The 19042-nt window shown below is 40.6% G+C and overlaps 1 protein-coding gene across 6 annotated transcripts in view; it reads right to left on the reverse strand.

Moving 5' to 3' along the window:
* Tmem161b (transmembrane protein 161B) overlaps positions 1-17735 on the reverse strand; it is an 88498-nt gene extending 70763 nt beyond the window's left edge. For 2 of the 6 annotated variants that reach the window (XM_028894691.2, XM_028894690.2), the window contains exon 1: positions 17525-17668. Coding sequence is in view for 2 of the 6 variants with exons in the window: in XM_028894687.2 (XP_028750520.1) it covers positions 17525-17527 (3 nt within the window). In the remaining 4 variants the exon portion in view is untranslated. Of the gene's footprint in view, positions 1-4486; positions 4568-17524 lie in introns of those variants that run through there. The other 4 variants (XM_028894687.2, XM_028894689.2, XM_037209537.1 and 1 more) reach the window with 4 other exon arrangements.
* Positions 17736-19042: the final 1307 nt, after the last annotated feature.

The raw sequence follows: 19042 nt of genomic DNA on the forward strand, positions 1-19042 counted from the left end.
AACCATGCTTGTTATAGTAAAATCCAAAATCTGTCTCATGTCAGAAGAGCCACCTGATATGGGACAGAAGAAAAACCAAAATTTAAGGACTATTTTATTGCCACTAATTTCATAATCCTTTCGTTTTATATAGACTCTTTAACACTTAAGGTATAAATATTATCTCAAAATTTATAATATATATATATATATATTTTAAACTTTTGTCATGATATTAATGGTCATATAGAGTACTAACTAATTCTAGGAAAAGGCTTCCTCTAGCTTCCTGTACACAATTTCAGGTTTGATTCTCTATCAGGTAACTCAGAATTAAGTTTTTATATTCTGGATGTACATAATAAATATTGATCTTTTAACTTCTTTGAGATTTGCTGCATATGACATTTAAAATATTTATGTTTTCTGCAATGAACCATGACCATGCCTAACAGCGACCTTTTAAGTCTCTAAAAGGAGGATGGGGCCTCACAATATCAGTATGATAACACCACTAAGCTGAAAAAACACCACCTAAGATCAGCTTTGGACTACAAACTGCTCAGGACAATTTCAAGGTGGCTAGCTAAGATGATCCATCCTCACAGACTACTCTAGCCAGGATTTAAGACAAGCCCTGTACTTTCCCATTACATAGAGTCTGGATAACAAGTGATATAGCTACCTCTCCCAGGACTTGATAATTAACCCAATTTTTTCTTTTCAGCATCCCCTAAAGATGTTGTTGCCCCCAGACAGCAGGAAGTAATTTTAAGAGCACTATTCCCAAGAGGTGGTATGGATGGTTTTTTGGTCTTTCAATGGGTTACAGATATTTGTCATTGTTTAAGTTGGCTGGTTACAAGTTGTTATTGGTAACTGTCAGGAAAAAGCTGAACAAAGGAGATTAGATCCAGGGATCTTGTTCTGAAAAAAAAAGGGGGGGTATAGATATGATAGGATAAAGGTAGATTATTGAATCTACTTTTAAACCAAAAAAGAAACTACTAGTTTTAAATATTTTATATTGGCTTGGATTTTTGTTTATTGGTACCAAACTTGAGATTATTTTTGTCATACTGTATATGTGTTATAGAAATGATAGACTAAAAAGGTAGATTATTGAATCTACTTTTAAACCAAAAAAGCAACTACTAGTTTTAAATATTTTACATTGAAATGAGTTTTTGTATTTTGATACAAATTTGAGATTATTTTTGTTAGAACATACTGTACATACATGTCTACTCTTATTCAAGGTATTATGCCTATACAACTCACTTAACAATAATGCAAATTTTTAGTGCTTCAAGGTTTTTATTACCAACTATTTAGGATAATAAGGAAATGCAGGTTAGTAGTTAGTCGCCTATTATAATCAAACTTGTAGTCATGTTAGGCATGTTTTCAAGGTCAAACAGAGATGTGTCTTAGATAAAGAAGTGGTCTTTAAATACTTCAGAGATGGGCACTGAAGAAACCCCATGTGGAGTTTACTTTCTTTGTGGCGAAAATTAGACACTGGGCAAGAAATTGCCCTTGCCTCAACTGCTTACAGTATACTGTCTAAAATGGACATGCAGGACACAAACGAAAGTAACTGCCGAACTTCACCAAGACAAGGTAGGACCCAGTCCTTCAGAAAATCCTGCTTCACAGAGAAGTCTGTCAGATGCTAGGCTGGTAAGCCAAAGATGGATGCCCCAATGTTGCAGAGAAACCCTGGGTGACTGTCCAGGCAGCCAGCTGTTTCTGTCATTTCTCACATTTTTTTTTAAGTAGATTGCTTGTACTTCCTGCTTACTCAGATAATATTATTTCCTTCTTGGGTCTCTGAAGGAATTGAAGGTTTTATAGTTATAGTTTTCCTTGCTAACAAATTCAGAAAAAAATTCACTAAAGAGGTGTAAAGTGTATAGGTTGAGAGACATTAAAAGATAGTTTTGGTAATACAAGTCAGAATAGAAAATAAATTAGGTACAACCTTTTGGACTCACAAAGATAGGATAGATAATGGAGTATTTTATCTGAATTTGTCAAATGTTAGTTGATGTATTTACTGCCTCTATATATTATATAGTTATTGTACTTATTGTATATGCTTTTTCTTATATTAGTTATAACATAACTGTAATATATAATTTTTTTAATTTTAGACAAAAAGAGGGAGAAGTGGTGATATTTTGTTTTTGCTCTAACAAATAAAGCTTGCCTGAAGATCAAAGTGGAGCCAACCATTAGTCAACCATATAGGTCTGGAGGTCTATACAGACAGGAGACAGGAAGTGATATGGCAGGCTGGCGGAGACAAGCACTCACCTCCTTTTCACTCTGAGGAGTCGTGGAAGTAAGAGTGACTTTGGCTGCTCCTTTACTTCTCTGATCTTTCTGCATTTACCCGATATATGACTCCAGGTTTTTATCATTAAGACCGATTAGAATTTGCAATCCAGGGAAAGGCTGGTTTAAGGAATGATATTTGACCTAGTCTGACAAGGTTAAAAATGGACCCCACTCAAAGGTTGCTCCAGTCAGGGCAACAAGTAGACAGACCTATCCTTCTCCCCAGATCCATGCCCCCAACCTCATCCCCATTTCTGTAGCAGAACTTTTGTTGAGGTCTGCCTTTTCTCTTCGACCCCATCCCCAATGGATCACAAAGATCTTCTCCTCAAACCTTCCTTCCTCCAACTCATCCCAGTATCTCAGCCTCCAACACCAGCAGACATTCAATTGGAACACAACAGCCAAGCAAACCAGGGAAACAGGTAAACCAGCTGAAAACCTTTATCACTCCCTGCTGTAGGATGGTCTGTATATCAAATCTGTTGCTCTGATTGGTCAATAAATAAAACACTGATTGGCCAGTGGCCAGGCAGGAGCAAGTATAGGCAGGACAAGGAGGAGAATAATTCTGGGAAGTGGAAGGCTGAGTCAGAGAAACTGCTAGCCGCCACCATGACAAGCCGCATGTGAAGACACCGGTAAGCCACAAGCCACGTGGCAAGGTATAGATTTATGGAAATGGATTAATTTAAGCTATAAGAACAGTTAGCAAGAAGCCTGCCACGGCCATACAGTTTGTAAGCAATATAAGTCTCTGTGTTTACTTGGTTGGGTCTGAGCGGCGGTGGGACTGGCGGGTGACAGAGATTTGTCCTGACTGTGGGCAAGGCAGGAAAACTCTAGCTACAACTCCCTCCTCCCCTCCAAATCCAATCCCCCAGTTTCATCCCCAACTCTGTAGCAGACACCAGTGGCAGCCCTCCTTGCCCTCTGCTCCCATGTCCTGTGGATCCCACGGATCTTCCCCTGCTAACCTCCCTCCCCCAACTGTGTCCCAGCCCCCAACTCCAGCAGGCCCAGACTACAGACTCTAGAAAACCAGGTAGTCTGCCTGCAGATTCTCTCTTCTCCCTGTTCCTATCCCAGCCTCACCGCCAGTTCTGTAACAAACCACCTGCTGCAGCCTTCCTTCCCCTCTGCCCACATCTCCTATAGATCCCACAGACCTTCCTCTCCCAACTTCCCTCTCCACACTTGTCGCTTTATCCCAGTCCCCAACTCCACCAGGTGCTCTCTGCTAACCAACAGACCACTCCTGCCAAGAAGGCAGGGAGGCTGTCTGTAGATCTTCCCCTCTCCTTCTGTCCCTCTAGATCCAAGGCCCAGTCTCATCCTCAGAGCTATAGCAGACCCTCTTTGGTGACCAGGCTTCACTGTCTCTCCCCATTCCAAGGAGACAAAATGAGCATATCCTTGTTGAACACTCTGCTTTCCTCCCTCCTATGGACCCTCTCCAGCCTGTTCCCATTCCTATGCATCAGCTCCTAATACTCAGAAACAACATTTTACTTGGAACTTCCAGTGGCCACAACTCCCATGTCCATAGAAAATTTCCTACAAGCATCACACCCTCCAAAAACCCAGAGGGAAAAAAAGAAAGCAAAGAACAAAACAGCCACCCAACAAAGAGAAGTGCAGAAATAAGCACTGAGACCTATAATCAACCCATCCCAGATGCCTGAACACCAGTGTAAAACCACAATCATTAAGAGCCATGTCAATATGTCTTTACTAAAGCCCAGATAAACTACCACAACAGGCCTGAAGAAATAAACCTTAAAGTCACCTGTATAAAGATTACAAAGGTCTAAAAGGAGAAATTAATAAATCCCTTAAAGAAATCCAGGAAAGCAAACAGTGTAAGGAAATCAATATAACTGACAAAGACCTGAAAATGCAAACAGAATCAATACAGCAAACACACACTGGCATGGAAACCTAGTACAGCGGGAACTCCCTAAAATGTATTGGGGGAGTCCTAATGAGGTTTCCTAATAGTGGTGTTGAAGGAGTCCCTACTGGCCTCTCTTGTCACCAAACAAGTCTTCAGTACTGGGACTGGGTTTCATTCAATTGAGTTGTTGGCCGGGGTGGGAGTAGGGGTGGGAGGTGATCCCATAAAGATACTAAGCTTAAAGCTATAATAGATACAGAGAAAGACCTGGTACAGGCTCTGTTCTTGCTGCTTTAGTCTGAGTTCATATGAGATTTGCTCAGTTGATTCAGAGGGTCTTGTTCTTCTGGTGTCCTCCACCCCCTCTGGCTCTTAAACTCTTTTCATCTCTTCTTCTGCAGGGTTTTTCTTGAGCTCTGAGGGGAGGAATTTGATGGAGACCTCCCATTTAGAGCTGCATATTCTGAGAAGACAGTCTCTCCTCTCTCTCTCTCTCTCTCCCTCTGCTCTCCTCTGCTCTCCTCTCCTCTCTTCTCTCTCTCTCTCCTCCCTCTCCCTTCTCTCCTCTTTCCCCTCCCCTCCCCTCCTCTCCTCCCCACCCCCTCTCTCTCCCCATTGTTTGGCTGTGGGTCTCTGTATTTGATTGCACCTGCTGCAGGAGGAAACTTCACTGATAATGGTTGAATAAGGCAGTGATCTATGAGTATAGTAGAATATCATTGAGAATCATTTTATTGTTACTTTAAAAAAAAATTCTTATACCAGTAGTATTTGATATTACTCTAGGTCTAGGAGCAAAGAACTTAGTTTAAGCAATGTCACAAAAGCAAGAGCACCATAAGAACTAAGATCTTTTTTGGCATCAAAATAGAAACTATATTTTCAAGGAAAGGATAAAACTCAGGTGCTTTTTTAAAGATAAAATGGGCATAATTTTTCATTGAGGAAAATTTGATGTGATATATATTACTCTGTGTCCTTTCCCACTGAATGAAAGCATAAATAAGAAGTATGGACTATATTAAATGTGAAAACTGTGGTTGTCACAGGTAATAAGAACCTGGTCGGGAAAATCAGATAAATGAGGTCAAGATTCCAGATACTTTGCTGGTACCATGTAGTTATTTTTGAAAACTCGGATTTTTCCAAAGTTTTCAAATTAGCTCCTAACCATCAGAACAGGCAGAAGATATAAGGTATAAAAGGGTAGAATATCTCCAAGTTATGAGAATGTGGGCCAAAAACAAAAACCACATGAATTGAATGGATGATTTCCAAGAGACCATAAGTCTGCCTAAGTGACTACAAGCTTAGGTACACTATCAGAAAAAAAGAATGATCAGGATTTAGAATCTTTAAATGTTATGAGAATTAAAAAACACAAGATGAAATAGCTTATCAATAGCCAAATAAAGCACCAGACAGCATCTGAGATGTCCTTGAAGAACAGTCACACCAACAACAGGATCTCTGAAGGTGAAAAAACCAACACTAGGATTATCATCAAAACTCAATGTCATTAAAAGGAGGGTGAGAAACCTGAAAGGAAAACATCTGATAAAAGTCACACAGGTGATAGACTGGCAGCCCTAAGCAGAGGCTTTTAAGAGATCAAGGCATTAAGAACAGTTTAGACTTAATCCAAAAGAGAAATCCTCTACATACTCCAATACTAGTAAAAGCAACATAAAACAACCATAAACAGACATGAAGTCTTTCTCATGGGCCATCTCCAGTACCCCAGATACACAAGCTATTCCTGCTTTGAGTAAGCCATTAGTAACAGAGTAAGATGGACTGAAAAGTTTGCTTTTTCAAAACAAGGCCTTTATATTAAATAAAAAATAATAGAAGAATGTTGTAGTACTATTCTAAAGAGGGCTCAGAAAATGGCTTAGTAGGTAATGGCGCTTGTAGCCAAACATTATCACCTGAGCTCCATCCCTGAAATTCACATGGTGAAAGGAAGGAACCCACTCATTTACACAAACAACTTACTACAACCATGCTAAGTGCACTTCATCATTTACAAAGCACACTTAAAATACAAAATTCAGTTATAAATACAAAAGCCCAGACCCTTTAAACAGATATCCCTAAAGTTAACTCCTGTGACTCTTTAAACAATTCAACAATGAAACAGTGAGTATCTGCACTTGTCATCAGCTACACAACAACTAGACAAGCTCTCTCTCTCTTTAATTTCATTTCCTCTCTTTAATAAAAACAAATGGCAAATGATCTCTCAAATCCCAAGCAAACATTACTGTTTATGACAAGAATTTAACTAAATACACATCTAGCATTTAAAAGTTTAACACTTCTATACAAAGCCTCTAACCGAAGTTTTCAGCTAGTGGTAATAAATAATGATCTTTTCCTTAAAAGGATTAAATGAACTACAATTTATAAGAAGCTTGAAAGGAAACCAAGAGTTGCAAATTAATGTAGCATGGTAGACTTAGCCCACCACTCAACAGTCTCACCTCAATTAGTGCCCTAAAAAATAAAATAAATAAAACAAATCTCCAGGGTCACCGGCATGCTTGGAGGGTAAAGGTCTTCACTGCCAAGTCTGAGGAACTGAGTTGGATTCCCTGGACCCACATGGTAGAAAAATGATTCCCATAAGCAATATTTAGCCCTCCATATACATCCCATACTATGGCAGATGCACCTGTTGCCACACACACAAATAAATAAACACAGGTACTCCATTTTTAAAAACTTCAATTGATCTCCAGAGACTTACAACTTATCTAAGCCTAAAGTTTTATTTTTGAAGTTTAGTCAATTATCTCTTTAAATGACTTTGGGTTTTTGCTTGTTTTAATGATATAATATTTTTTTTCTAATCAGTGGGTATTAAGAGAAAGGAGTTGGCAATATTACATAGCACCGGGGGGAAAATGAAACAAAACTGCTTATTTGAGGGTATAATGCACACATTTGTAATCTCAGCACTTAGAAGATTTTTTTTTATCAGGACAGTGGGTTCGACAGAGTTAAGTTCCAGAGGGAGAGTCAAAGAGAACATAAGAACTATGACCACAAACACTTCTAGTAAAAATGATCAATGGGCAAATTATAAAAATAAAATGCAAGCACTCATATTAACATTAGCTGAAATTATACTAGAAAATAGTTTCAATCTTAAAAAAATAAACGTTTTAAGACTAAGGTCATAATCTACAGTACAGTGAAATGTTTCATGGTGTTTTCCTGTGTTTCTAATGATCAGAAAAATATGCTAACAATTACTTCCAAAATCCAATCACCGAGTCTTCTACTTTTTTGTCTTAAAGAACGTAAGACGATTTTTAACCACAATAAATGTAAAACTTAGCTGGACATGGCAGCATACACCTGTAATCCCAGCTCTGGGAAGGCAATGGCAGGGAGATCATGTTCTAGGCAGCATGAAGGACAGAGTGAGTTTCATCCTAGCCTGGGCTAATTAGCAAGAAACTGTGGCAAAAACAAAAAAGAAATGCCTATGAGTTAGGAAATCATGGTTTCCCTTTTGAACAAGGCTAAACAGAAAGAAAATGGATGCTTACACAAACATCCCTACAAGCCTGAAGAATATTAACAATTTGTAATTAATCACTTATAATCATCATAAGTATGGCTGAAGTCTTTGGAATGATAAAATATTTAAACGACAAGCTAATGGAAAAAATTCTTCCAGCATGACTTTCCTTCAGAAAACAGAAGGTGACATTGCTTTTCAAAGTAGATCATGGCATTAGAGTCGACAGCAGCAATCAGCAAATAAAGATTACAAACACCAGTTGAGCACAACTGGTGTGGAAGACAAGCAGATAATTCAAATAACTGAGATTATTATTTCAAAGACTCCTATTTATCACAGAGATCAAAATGTGAAGCTTGCTTTAAAAGGTAAACACAGGGTTGTAACTCGGTAGTCAAACACTTCCCTCAGCACTGCAAACACAGTAAAACTAAAATCTTACAGTGCTAAGTATGCACGGCAGCAGGCACCAACTGTTGGCAACCTCCAATGACGTACACACAGAACACAACGACATGCCAAGCGTTCCTCTTGACATGCTCGCTGCACTGGATAAAGGTTTCCTTTTCTTTTCCAGTACCCATTCATCCTAACCACTCTCTTCACAACCCAAACCTCTCTGCACCCAAGACTTTGCTACAAGTTACTATCACTGTCATCCAGCAGATATTTCCAACTGTGACATGTACTGCAGAGTACATGAATGTGAACCAACAGTTGTAAATTTACTTAAAATATGAGTTTTAAAATGTGATTTCTCTTGTAACTCAAATGTGCGATTGTTGAGCATAAACTTGAGATGACAATACCTCATCAAAAGTCCTATTTTTCCTCTAAAAAAGATCTCTGTACTAATTAATTAAACTGTTAGTGGTCGTGAAGAAATGACATGGAGAGATGGTCTTTGTGTCAGCTGACCATATGGAAGGGAAGGGAAGCTTCTCTAAGAGTTACAGTTTTTGCAACTCCTATGGAAGCAAAGTTTCAGCTGTAAGCAACAGTCATTACAAGTGCAAGGGGGGGGGGGGGGAGACAGGCAACTGCTAGAGCCCCGAGGAAAAGAAATGGGTGTGACACAGGCTTGGAACAAGTATGAAAAAGAAAGCTTAGAGTAATTAAGAAATTCCGGTTCAAGGCTCTGCATCTCCAATTCCTTCTCACTCATCAGCATTACTTCAAGTCCATGCCCAGACCTAAATGATTAATCCTCCAGTATGAAGGAATCTTTTAACTTTTGTGCATTTAAGGCACAAGAGGCACTAAGGAATCTACACTGTAACTCACTGTAACAGTGGAAGAAGTTTAGCACTTGCCTTAGGAAACCATGTTAGGCCTAACAGTAATATATATTAGGTAGGAACTAGGCTTGGTAAGACTTTCCAGAAGTACAAGTATGTAACAGTTATAAAAATTACTTCTTTTTTCCTTTTTTTCCATTGGTTCTAGGGACTGAATTTAGGGTCTTATACATGCTACACTAGGCAAGTACTCTACCATTGAGTTATGTATCTCCAGCCTTCTTTATGCTTACTTCAAAAAGAGCCTGGGTATATTGTCCAGGCTAGCCTTAAAATCTAGCCCAGGCTAGCTTGAACCTGTGGTCCTCTTTCTTGCCTCAAGTCTCTAAAATAGCTAGGATTAGAAGATTAAACCACCAGGACTAACAAAAATAATCTATTTATTATTATAATATTACCTCTATAAGCAAATGGTTTTTAATTTTAACATTGGATTAAACTTTTGAAATCTAATTATTTTATAAGCTGGAAGTTATGAAATTAAACAATAATTAGCCTGGCTAAGTGGCACAGTGAAACAGGAAAACTAGCTTCAAAGTCAAATTCTATCAGTGCTATCTATATTTCTTTGAACCAGTTAGTCTAATTTTGTTGTGCCTCCACCTGTAAAATGAAAATTAAGAAAAAACAAAACCCCAGAGCTTAAAAACTTCATAAGGATCTAAATGAAGTTCACTTTTAGAATATCTGATAAATTCCAGCTGCTAAATATATTTAGCGATTAGTTACTGATGAAAAGTAAAATTCAATGTTTAGCCACCTGCAGTGCTTTGAAAGTCTTTAACTTTTAAGAACTCTCTTAGTTTTTATTCCTGCTGTTGTAACAGCCCTGACAAGAGCAACTCCAGGAGCCAGGACTTACCTGGCTCACAGTTCTAGGTTACAGTCTAGCTCTGCAGGGAGCCATGGCTACCTGGCTCACAGTTCTAGGTTACAGTCTAGCTCTGCAGAGCTTACCTTGCTCACAGTTCTAGGTTACAGTCTAGCTCTGCAGAGAGACAGGGTTTACCTGGCTCACAGTTCTAGGTTACAATCTAGCTCTACAGAGCTTACCTGGCTCACAGTTCTAGGTTACAGTCTAGCTCTGCAGGGAGACAGGGTTTACCTGGCTCACAGTTCTAGGTTACAATCTAGCTCTGCAGAGCTTACCTGGCTCACAGTTCTAGGTTATAGTCTATCTCTGCAGGGCTTACCTGGCTCACAGTTCTAGGTTACCATCTAGCTCTGCAAGGAAGGAAAGGGGCAGGAGTGAAACAGCCAGTCACATTACAGCTACATTCAAGATCATGGAGCAGTGAACTAACACACTCATGCTATTGATCTGCTTCCTCAACTCTAGAGTAGAGAATCTCCTTCCTATTGAACAGTTCACCTACAGAGGGTGGCCTTCCTACCTCAATTAAGGTTAATTTTCTTAGGAAAAACTGAAAATGTTCTCCCTTTTCCCCAAATCTTACATTTTATGCCAAAAAATACAAAAGATATTCCATCTACTTTAATAATAGAATTACTCTTTCTGTTTTATTTCAGTGTTATGAAGGTACAACTGGGATTATTAGTGCCTGAGGTATATTTTCTCAGAACTCTAATGAGGCAAAGCACTAACATGACACACTGTGGACCAACAGCAATTACAGCAAGGCTGTAGAGTACAATCTAACACCCAAAAATCAATGCCCTCCCACCAGCATAGAACAAGACCCTGCCTTAAAAACTATCATTTTAGCTAAAGATACATCACAGTGGTAGAGCACCTGCCTAGTATGAAAAGTCTTGGGCTTATTCTTCAGCATCAAACAAAACAACAACAGCATTTTCCTATCAGTATCCAAAATAAAGTGAAAGATTTAAATATCAGAGGTTGCCAGAGAAAGGGAAAGACGAAGTATGAATAAGTAAAACACAGACTTTCAGGGGAGTTAAAATAATTCACAATAATGACGGGTACACAGAATCATGAATTCATCCAAACCCACAAAAAAGAACATTAAAATGAATCCTGGGCTGGTGAGATGGCTCCGTAGATAAAGGTGCTTGTCATTGCCACCAAACCTAATAAACTGAGTTCCATCCCCTGAACCCATATGAGGGAAGAAGAGAATCAACTCCCACAAATTGTCCCCTGATCTCCATATACATGGTAGGGTGTAAGTGCACACACACAAACACAACAAATAAACAAACAAACAAACTTTTTTTTTAAGAGAAATCCTAATACAGAATATAGACTTTGGGTGATAATGTATCAATTGTACAAAATGTACCACTCTGAGCTGGGCCTAGTAACACATGTCTACAATCACAGCACTGTGGAGGCTGAGACAGAAAGATCAGAAGTTCCAGACTAGCGTGGGCTATGTAGCCAGAACCTATCCCCAAAAGTACAACGAATCATTTTTATTTTTTAAAAAAGATGAAGACCCTCTAGTAGGTCAGCCACAAACCACAGCAGGACTCACACCCGAGAGTAGCTGGACAACACAAATCAGAGACTAGTTGTGGGTTTAAAAAGACAAAGAACATGAAATTACCAGATAGTAAAGTGGAGGTGGAGAAGAACTGGAGAGAAGGGGTGAATTTGATCAAATCCATTGTATGAAATCCTCAATGAGTAAAATATACTATTTTTAAAACGATGAGATTTACCAATCTGGTTAAAGTTAAGAGATAATGGAGAGGATATGTAGAACAACAGAAACTTATGCACACAAATCTAAAGCTTCTCTTTAAAAAATACTTTCATGGCCTGGAGGCTTAACTGTTAAGAGCAGTGACTATTTTTCCAGGGGACCCTCATTCAATTCTCAGAACCTACGTGACTACTAACAACGATCTGTACCTCCAGTTCTAGAGGATCTGACCCCCTCCTATGGCCTCTTCAGGCACTGCACACGCATACATGCAGGCAAAATACCAACATCCATAAGAAAGTAATTAGGCCGGGTGGTGGTTGGTGCACATCTTTAATCCCAGCACTCGGGAGGCAGAGGCAGGGAGATCTCTGTGAGTTCAAAGCCAGCCTGATCTACAGAGCGAGATCCAGGACAGGCTTCAAAACTACACAGAGAAACCCTGTCTCAAAAAACCAAAGGAAAAAGAAAGTAATTCGTTAATTAAAAATTAATTGGGTTTAAAAAAAAATCTTCAAGGGGATGGACATGGCTCAGAAGTGAAGAGCACCCACATACGGACTCACTGTCTATTACTGCAGCTCCAGGAGATCAACACCCTCTTCTGGCCTCTGCACCAGATATACAAATGGTACATATGTACATACATACATACATATATACATACATACACACACACACACACACACATCTACAATTAAGCACTCACACCCACAAAATAAAAAATAAATCTTTAACAATAAAAGGCTTTTTTTTTTTTTTCAGTATGTGACATACAACTGCGATCTAAGTAACGCCATTATCTACATGCTTAAAAATAAGTATCTGTAATCATTCTGTTCACCAAAACCCTGTAATAATTTTACTGGAAGTCTTCCACAGCTAAAAACAATCTAAGGTTTGTGACTGTGCATTAGACGTGTTAGAACTGACTGTTTAAACTCATTTGTGCCAGTCAATTTGGTTATGTTTCATCAGTCGTCAACACCACCACCATTTTCTATCTCCTGCTTTCTTTGTTTCATTCACCAAAGCCAGCACACTAGCTGTTTCACTACAAGATCAGCATCTGCCTCTCCTAAGGAAAGCAAGCTCCAAAGAGGCAGAGATGTTTGTTTTATAAAGTTATATCCTTGGCCTATCAAGGCTGAAAATAGTAAGTGAGTAAACAGTTATCATTTAAAATTATATGATTTTTTAACAGTTGTCTGGTATAACAAAGGATAGTCATTTCAAGCAAACCAAGAGAGCACATTCATTTCACAAGGACTTGAAAACTATTGTTTTTGTTGTTGTTGTTTTTGTTAACATAGTTCCAGAGCAGATGATAAAGTATGGTTTGTCCTCTCTAAAATTCATGCTAGGGTTTAGCTTCCACTGCATTTAAGAGGGTAGAAACTTAATTCATGTTTCAGGATATTGCCATTGGGATGTGATTACAATTAGATATGGCACCACAGTAGAGATTATTATCCTATATTAAATCAAAAAAAGAGAAATGAGAGAATGCATGCACACACACACACACACACACACACACACACACCCCTACCTCTCATCCACCTCTTGCCATGTGATTACCTGAAATACTTCAACCACTGCCAGCAAAGTTATCATCAGATGAGGTCCATCAACCTTGGACCAAGACTGTGAACCACAAACCCATTCCTCACAATTTACACAACCTGTGGTAACATATTATTAGCAATGGAAAAGATAATAAAACAAGGATATAGAAAGAGTGAAAGGTAGTTTACATTTTTGGGTTTTTTTGGGTTTTTTTTTTTCCTACAAAGGTGCTCAGAGACAAGTTGAATTAACTAATACTAACCGGAGAAACGGGAAGTCCCAATATAGTATCCACTAGGCCCCTTGAAGGACAAAAACAGCAAAGAAGAATATCAGTAAAAGGAAGTCAGAAAACTTTAAAGGAAACTCAAATCTCTGCTACTACATGTTCAATGCTTAAACCTCCTTAGAACCTGTCTTTCCAATTGCATGTCTTATTTTCATTCAAACACATAAGAACTTCTAATAAATACATCCAAGTATCTTCACCTTCCATTTTACTCTATGAATGGCTTGAAGACAACTTCTTTTAGGGTTTACAGAATTTATTAGATATAAAATTCTGAGTTGAGAATCATGAACCATACAATAATCTCAGCATTTGGGAGACTGAAGCAAGGTAGTAGGGAGTTCAAGGCTAGCTTCAACTACCGAGTAAGACCATGTTTCAAAGAACAGCCAAGCAAGCAAGTAGAGATTCTGAAATTTCACTGCTCAATAATGGGATCCAAATATACATTTTTACCAAGAATCATTGGGGTTTTTATTTGTTTGTTTGTTTTTTAGGTTGAATCTCACTATATAGAACTGTAGACCTGAACAACATGGAATTCACTGTATACTAGGCTGGCCTGGAACTCATAGATCTCATGCTGATATTAAAGGCATGCACCACCATTCCCAGCCAGTCTTAAGTAAACTCAAGTATCCCAACACTCTTTCCAAGCCCATTAGAAGTCACCTACTCTATGACTCCCCCAATTTAGACTCAATTCACTGATCTGTACACTTCAAGTATACTGTGTTATTTCTCTCATAACATGTACCACATTATCTCTACCCAGCCTACCCCTCACCAACTCTGACTATAGCAAAGCTTTCCATCTCCCCACGGCTAACAGTGGCAAATAATTATAAATTCCTACGTAGACTACAAAAGCTAGGAAACACCTACAACTCAAAATGCTAGCTCTAATCTACTGTTCTCCCACAAATCAGCATGAATGCAAGACTTCCATCACAACAGAGAGTAAAACAGAATTAGTATACCTTTAATAAATTTTCTATGGAATATGTTCACAAACTGAAAGCAAAATAATTTAGAGAGCTAGGTATTTTCAGTCTACATCACAAGCTTATTGTCATTTGCTTACAATTCAAGAACCTGATACAAACAGCACACCCATAAAGTTTGGGGCTACATACCTATCAAAGAATGAGAGGGCAGAATAAATTTATAACCAATTAAACAACTATAAAACCAAAATGTCCATTCTGGGGTAGCATTTACAAGACAACAGTAGTAAAATATTTGGCTAAATATAAGGTCAAAGATTTTAAGACTACCCACATGATGTATAAAAATACAAAAAAGAGTTTTTTTTCCAAAAAGGAACTAACGGGCCAAGGAAACCAAATTAAATCTTCTTCAGAAATATGTGTATATGCAGAGATCCACAGCCAAGTGCCAGGCTGAGCTCCAGGAGTCCAATCAAAGAGAGGGAAGAGGGGTTCTATGGGCAAGGGGCATCAAGATCATGATGGGGAAACCTACAGAGACAATCAAACCAAGCCAGTGGGAACTCATGAACTTTAGACCAAGAGCTGCGGAGCTGTGGAATGGACTAGGCCCTCTGTATAAGCAAGACAGTTGTGTAGCTTGGTCTACTTAAGAGGCTCCTGGCAGTGGGATCAGGAGGGACTTGGACCTGACTGAAATGAATGTACCAGGCTTTGCTGACTCCCCATGTGAAGCTTCACTTTTTCAGAAGAGGGAATGGGAGACGGGGTGTTGGGGGGAGAGGCTGGAGTGGGGAGGGAGTGGGAGGAAGGAAGAGAGGGGGATCTGTGGTTGGTATGTAAAATGAATTTTAAAAATTCTTAATAAAAAAAAGATAAAAAAATTTAATGTAAGACAATAATAAAATAAAATAACATTTTTGCAATAAAAAATATAAATACGTCCTGAAACAAAGTTCTAAGTCACTGAATGTAAGAATCAGAAGATGACTCAAAGACCAATTCTACTTTTGTCAGGAATCTAGAACTTCTTACAGAGCTGAGTAATCTTGCCAAAATCATGTAACTAGTGGGCAGATCTGGACTTCAGAGTTCATGTATGGTGCTCACTACACAGTTTGCAATTTAAAAGAAACGGCTAATTCAACTAAGATGCATCCTCACAAAGTTCAATTCTTAGACCAAGCACTGACTGCAATTACATACCCAAACATGATCAATTTCAAGGCTGTGAACAACTACAGTCAAGTAACTCAAAAACAAGATCAATGTCACAGTGGACACAGTTAACTACCCAGTGGTTGTGAAAATCACCATGGGATTAGCTGGAAACATATTTACTTCTTTGGAGCTGCCAGAGTGGTTTTACAGATCTCAGAATGAAGAGAAGACATTCTAATCGAGCTTCTCTGTGACTATAGTGTATTGAGAAGTGTTATTGATAGTCTATCATCACTTTTCTAGAGACCAAGTTCATTAGATGTCATCTCAAGTATACCATTGCCTGTTTCTAGACTCCACATTCTTCCTTTAAAGGGGTGGGAAGGTTGACTAGATTTTGATTCCTTCTAGTTCTAGTGCTCCCACTCTAAGTTAATTATTCCAAATGAAAACAGGGCTCTCTTAAGGAATGTAAGCCATACTATGCCGAGGTCCAAAACATTAAACAAAATAAATAAAAGAAACATAAGTCACCTGTTAGAGTGCAACTGGAACCAGATGAGTCTGAAAGTTTTTATTTTCAAGTTCAAAAGTCCTTCTAAAATCATCACAGACAACAGCTAAAACTGGCAATATTTGACCCTGAAAAACAGGCATGGCCAAACTGGGAGTAGTGGCATTTGCCTTTGATCCCCACACCTGGGAAGCAGTGGCAGACAGATCTCTGAACTGGAGGACAGCCTGGTGTACATAAAGAGAAGATGATATAGACAATTGGAGCAAGAATCAGAGAGAGAAGTGCCTGCAGATGAGGGTTTGAAATCTTTCATATGGTAAACTGTTCAACTTTACCAGAACCATGTCATCTTGGAAACATCAAGTCTGTTTTTTAAATCCTTTTATGTTCCAGAAAACAGTTTACTGCAATCACCATCCCCTACACAACCACTTGCCCTCCTCTCATTTTCCTATAAAGCAAAACCTAGACCTTTCAAAATCCCATCGTTTATTTCATGAGTTCACTTCTGAGCTGTGTGATCAATCACCGTCCACTGTTTCTTAACTAACGTGGATTAAGATTTTCTTTCTATAAGTCCCTTAACTTTATCCTACTTTCAGCCTAAAACTGCATAGGAACTCTCAGGATGACTGACCTCACATTAAAACACCCTCTGCTTACTGCCCACCAGACCCCTTTCCATCCTACCCGCCCATACCAGGCTCTTTCTATATTTACTCCTCTCTATGAAATCCTTTCCACCTCATCTTTGGGACACTTGCAAATATTATGACCGAGGCTATTCTCCCTACTGCAACTGCTGTCTTCTCAACACAACATCTTCACAAATTTTCCTTCCAGATTCAATCTGTTGATACTCAACTTGGGCGCTTTCTTTCTTTCTTTTTTTTTTAAGTGACATTATTTCCAGTTCTGAAATAGTTGAGTTTTAAGAGAAACCAATTTTATCTTAAGTGCCTAGCGTTGCTTGTCTCTAAGAAAGATATGGGCAATGTTCAAAAGGTATTTCTATACCCTTCAATTCTTGGCCACAAGCCCCGGGCGGGAAAAAGTGACAGGGCCGGGGTGATGAGCTGAGCAAGGTCATCTGGGGGCCACCTGGTGCCACAGGCCACACACAAGCCATGCAGGCTTACTCAGTGCACTCCGACCCCACGGGTCCCTGGGCGGACCGGGTTGCCTGCGGCGGCCGCGCACACTCTGGGCAGGGGGGGTGGGGGGTCCCGCCGGCAGTGCACCCCACCGCTCCTGCAGGCTCCCCTCAGAGCAGGGGCGCCCACCGGCTCCTTCCCCAGACTGACCTCCCCGCCCTCCGCTGCAGGCTGTCGCTCTGGCCCTCACAGAAGGACTCACCATAACGCCACGCGCAGGTCGGGAGACGGACACGCTAGAGTCGCCGGCGGGCGTCCCGCACCTCTCCCCTCCAGGGTCCGCAAGTCCGGAGCTCTCCCAAGCCGCGAGGGAGAAGGTCTTCCGGCCCTGCCGGAAGTCCTGCCCGCGCGGGACAGGAAGTCCCGCCCTCCCCTGACCGCCCGCGACCCCACGCCACGCAGCGACGAGGAGACGCCAGGCGTCCTCCGAAGCGACTTCCGTGGGTGCGAGGCTCGGGCGCGGGGCGGGGCCGACCTTGGGAGCGCGGGGGCGCAGGCGCACAGGTAGGTGGGCGGGGCGGGGCGCCGCGCCGCGCCCGCCGGGTTCCTAGGTGGGCTGGGCGCCTGCGGCGGCGGCGGGAGCTGGTGATCCCGGCAGCCTTGGGGGCGGAGGGCCGCCTGGTGCCCTGTGGGTTTGCAGAGGATGGGGGGCGTCCTGGGTTCTGCTCCTGCCGAGAGGTCTCAGGAAATTGTCTGGCTCCGCCAGCGCCCTTTCTGTGTTTCGGTTTTCCTCACGCGGTACCTTGGAATCTTGGTGAAAACCCAGGTCCGGCCAAAGCACCAGCCTCTCTGAGGTCAATGGAATTTGACCTTTACAAGTTCTTCGCTCTCCACGGATGCCGGCTGAAGCCAGTGGATATCTACCAAGGACAGGAACCAAGAAGAAAATTCAGTGGACACGTCCTCCCTACTTAATTCCAGTATGAACAGAAAAGGCATTATTATAACGCAGAAAGAAGTGAAATTCTCATATACACACACACCCCAACCCCACCCCAAAAAAAAATCTGTACCGGCGAACTCTGCCCTTTGTGATGAGAATTAATGTTGGAGGCAAGTTTGAAATAACTACACAGAGCATCTTTGATCCAGAAATTGATCCGTTTGAGAAGACCGGAACTTGGCCTATCTTACCCTTATCCTTGAGATATCATTTACCATAATGTGGTTTTGTCCTGACAGTACCTGGAAGTAATGGTGTTCAACCTCTAAATGGCCCAAAGGCCCTGGGAATCAGTTCTGAGCCACCTGAAGAAGTTAGATGGGACTATTTGAAAAGGGTACGGGAACAAAGTTTACCTTGTTAGTTCTTAATTGGAGGGGGTGGGTAAGTAGGGTGACAGGTGTTAGAGAAAGAATAAGAAATTACAGAAGTTGATGCAAGTCCAGTGGCCTTGAGGAATAGTTGTGAAATAGATTTCTGCTGATGGTCAATCCAGAGCTTCCCCAAGGGTCCTGTTTCTGCTCTCCAGCCCCAGGACAATGGCAGATGGTTGAGTGTGGTAAAGCAGGATTAGGGCTGTCTGCTGGTGTATCTGGGGGAAGCAGTTGCTATCCTTGTGGAAGAAAAGGTGGAGAAGGAGAGTGGCTACCAGCCTGTCAGTGACATCACGTTCTGTGAAGTCTTACTCTTTCATTTATGACACAGTGGGTCTTCTAGCTGTCCTAAACCTGGCAGCCTCATTGAGGTTCACAAAACATCTCCTCCTATATGACAGTA

The sequence above is a fragment of the Peromyscus leucopus genome, chromosome 11, assembly GCF_004664715.2.
Source record: "Peromyscus leucopus breed LL Stock chromosome 11, UCI_PerLeu_2.1, whole genome shotgun sequence".
NCBI lineage: Eukaryota > Metazoa > Chordata > Mammalia > Rodentia > Cricetidae > Peromyscus > Peromyscus leucopus.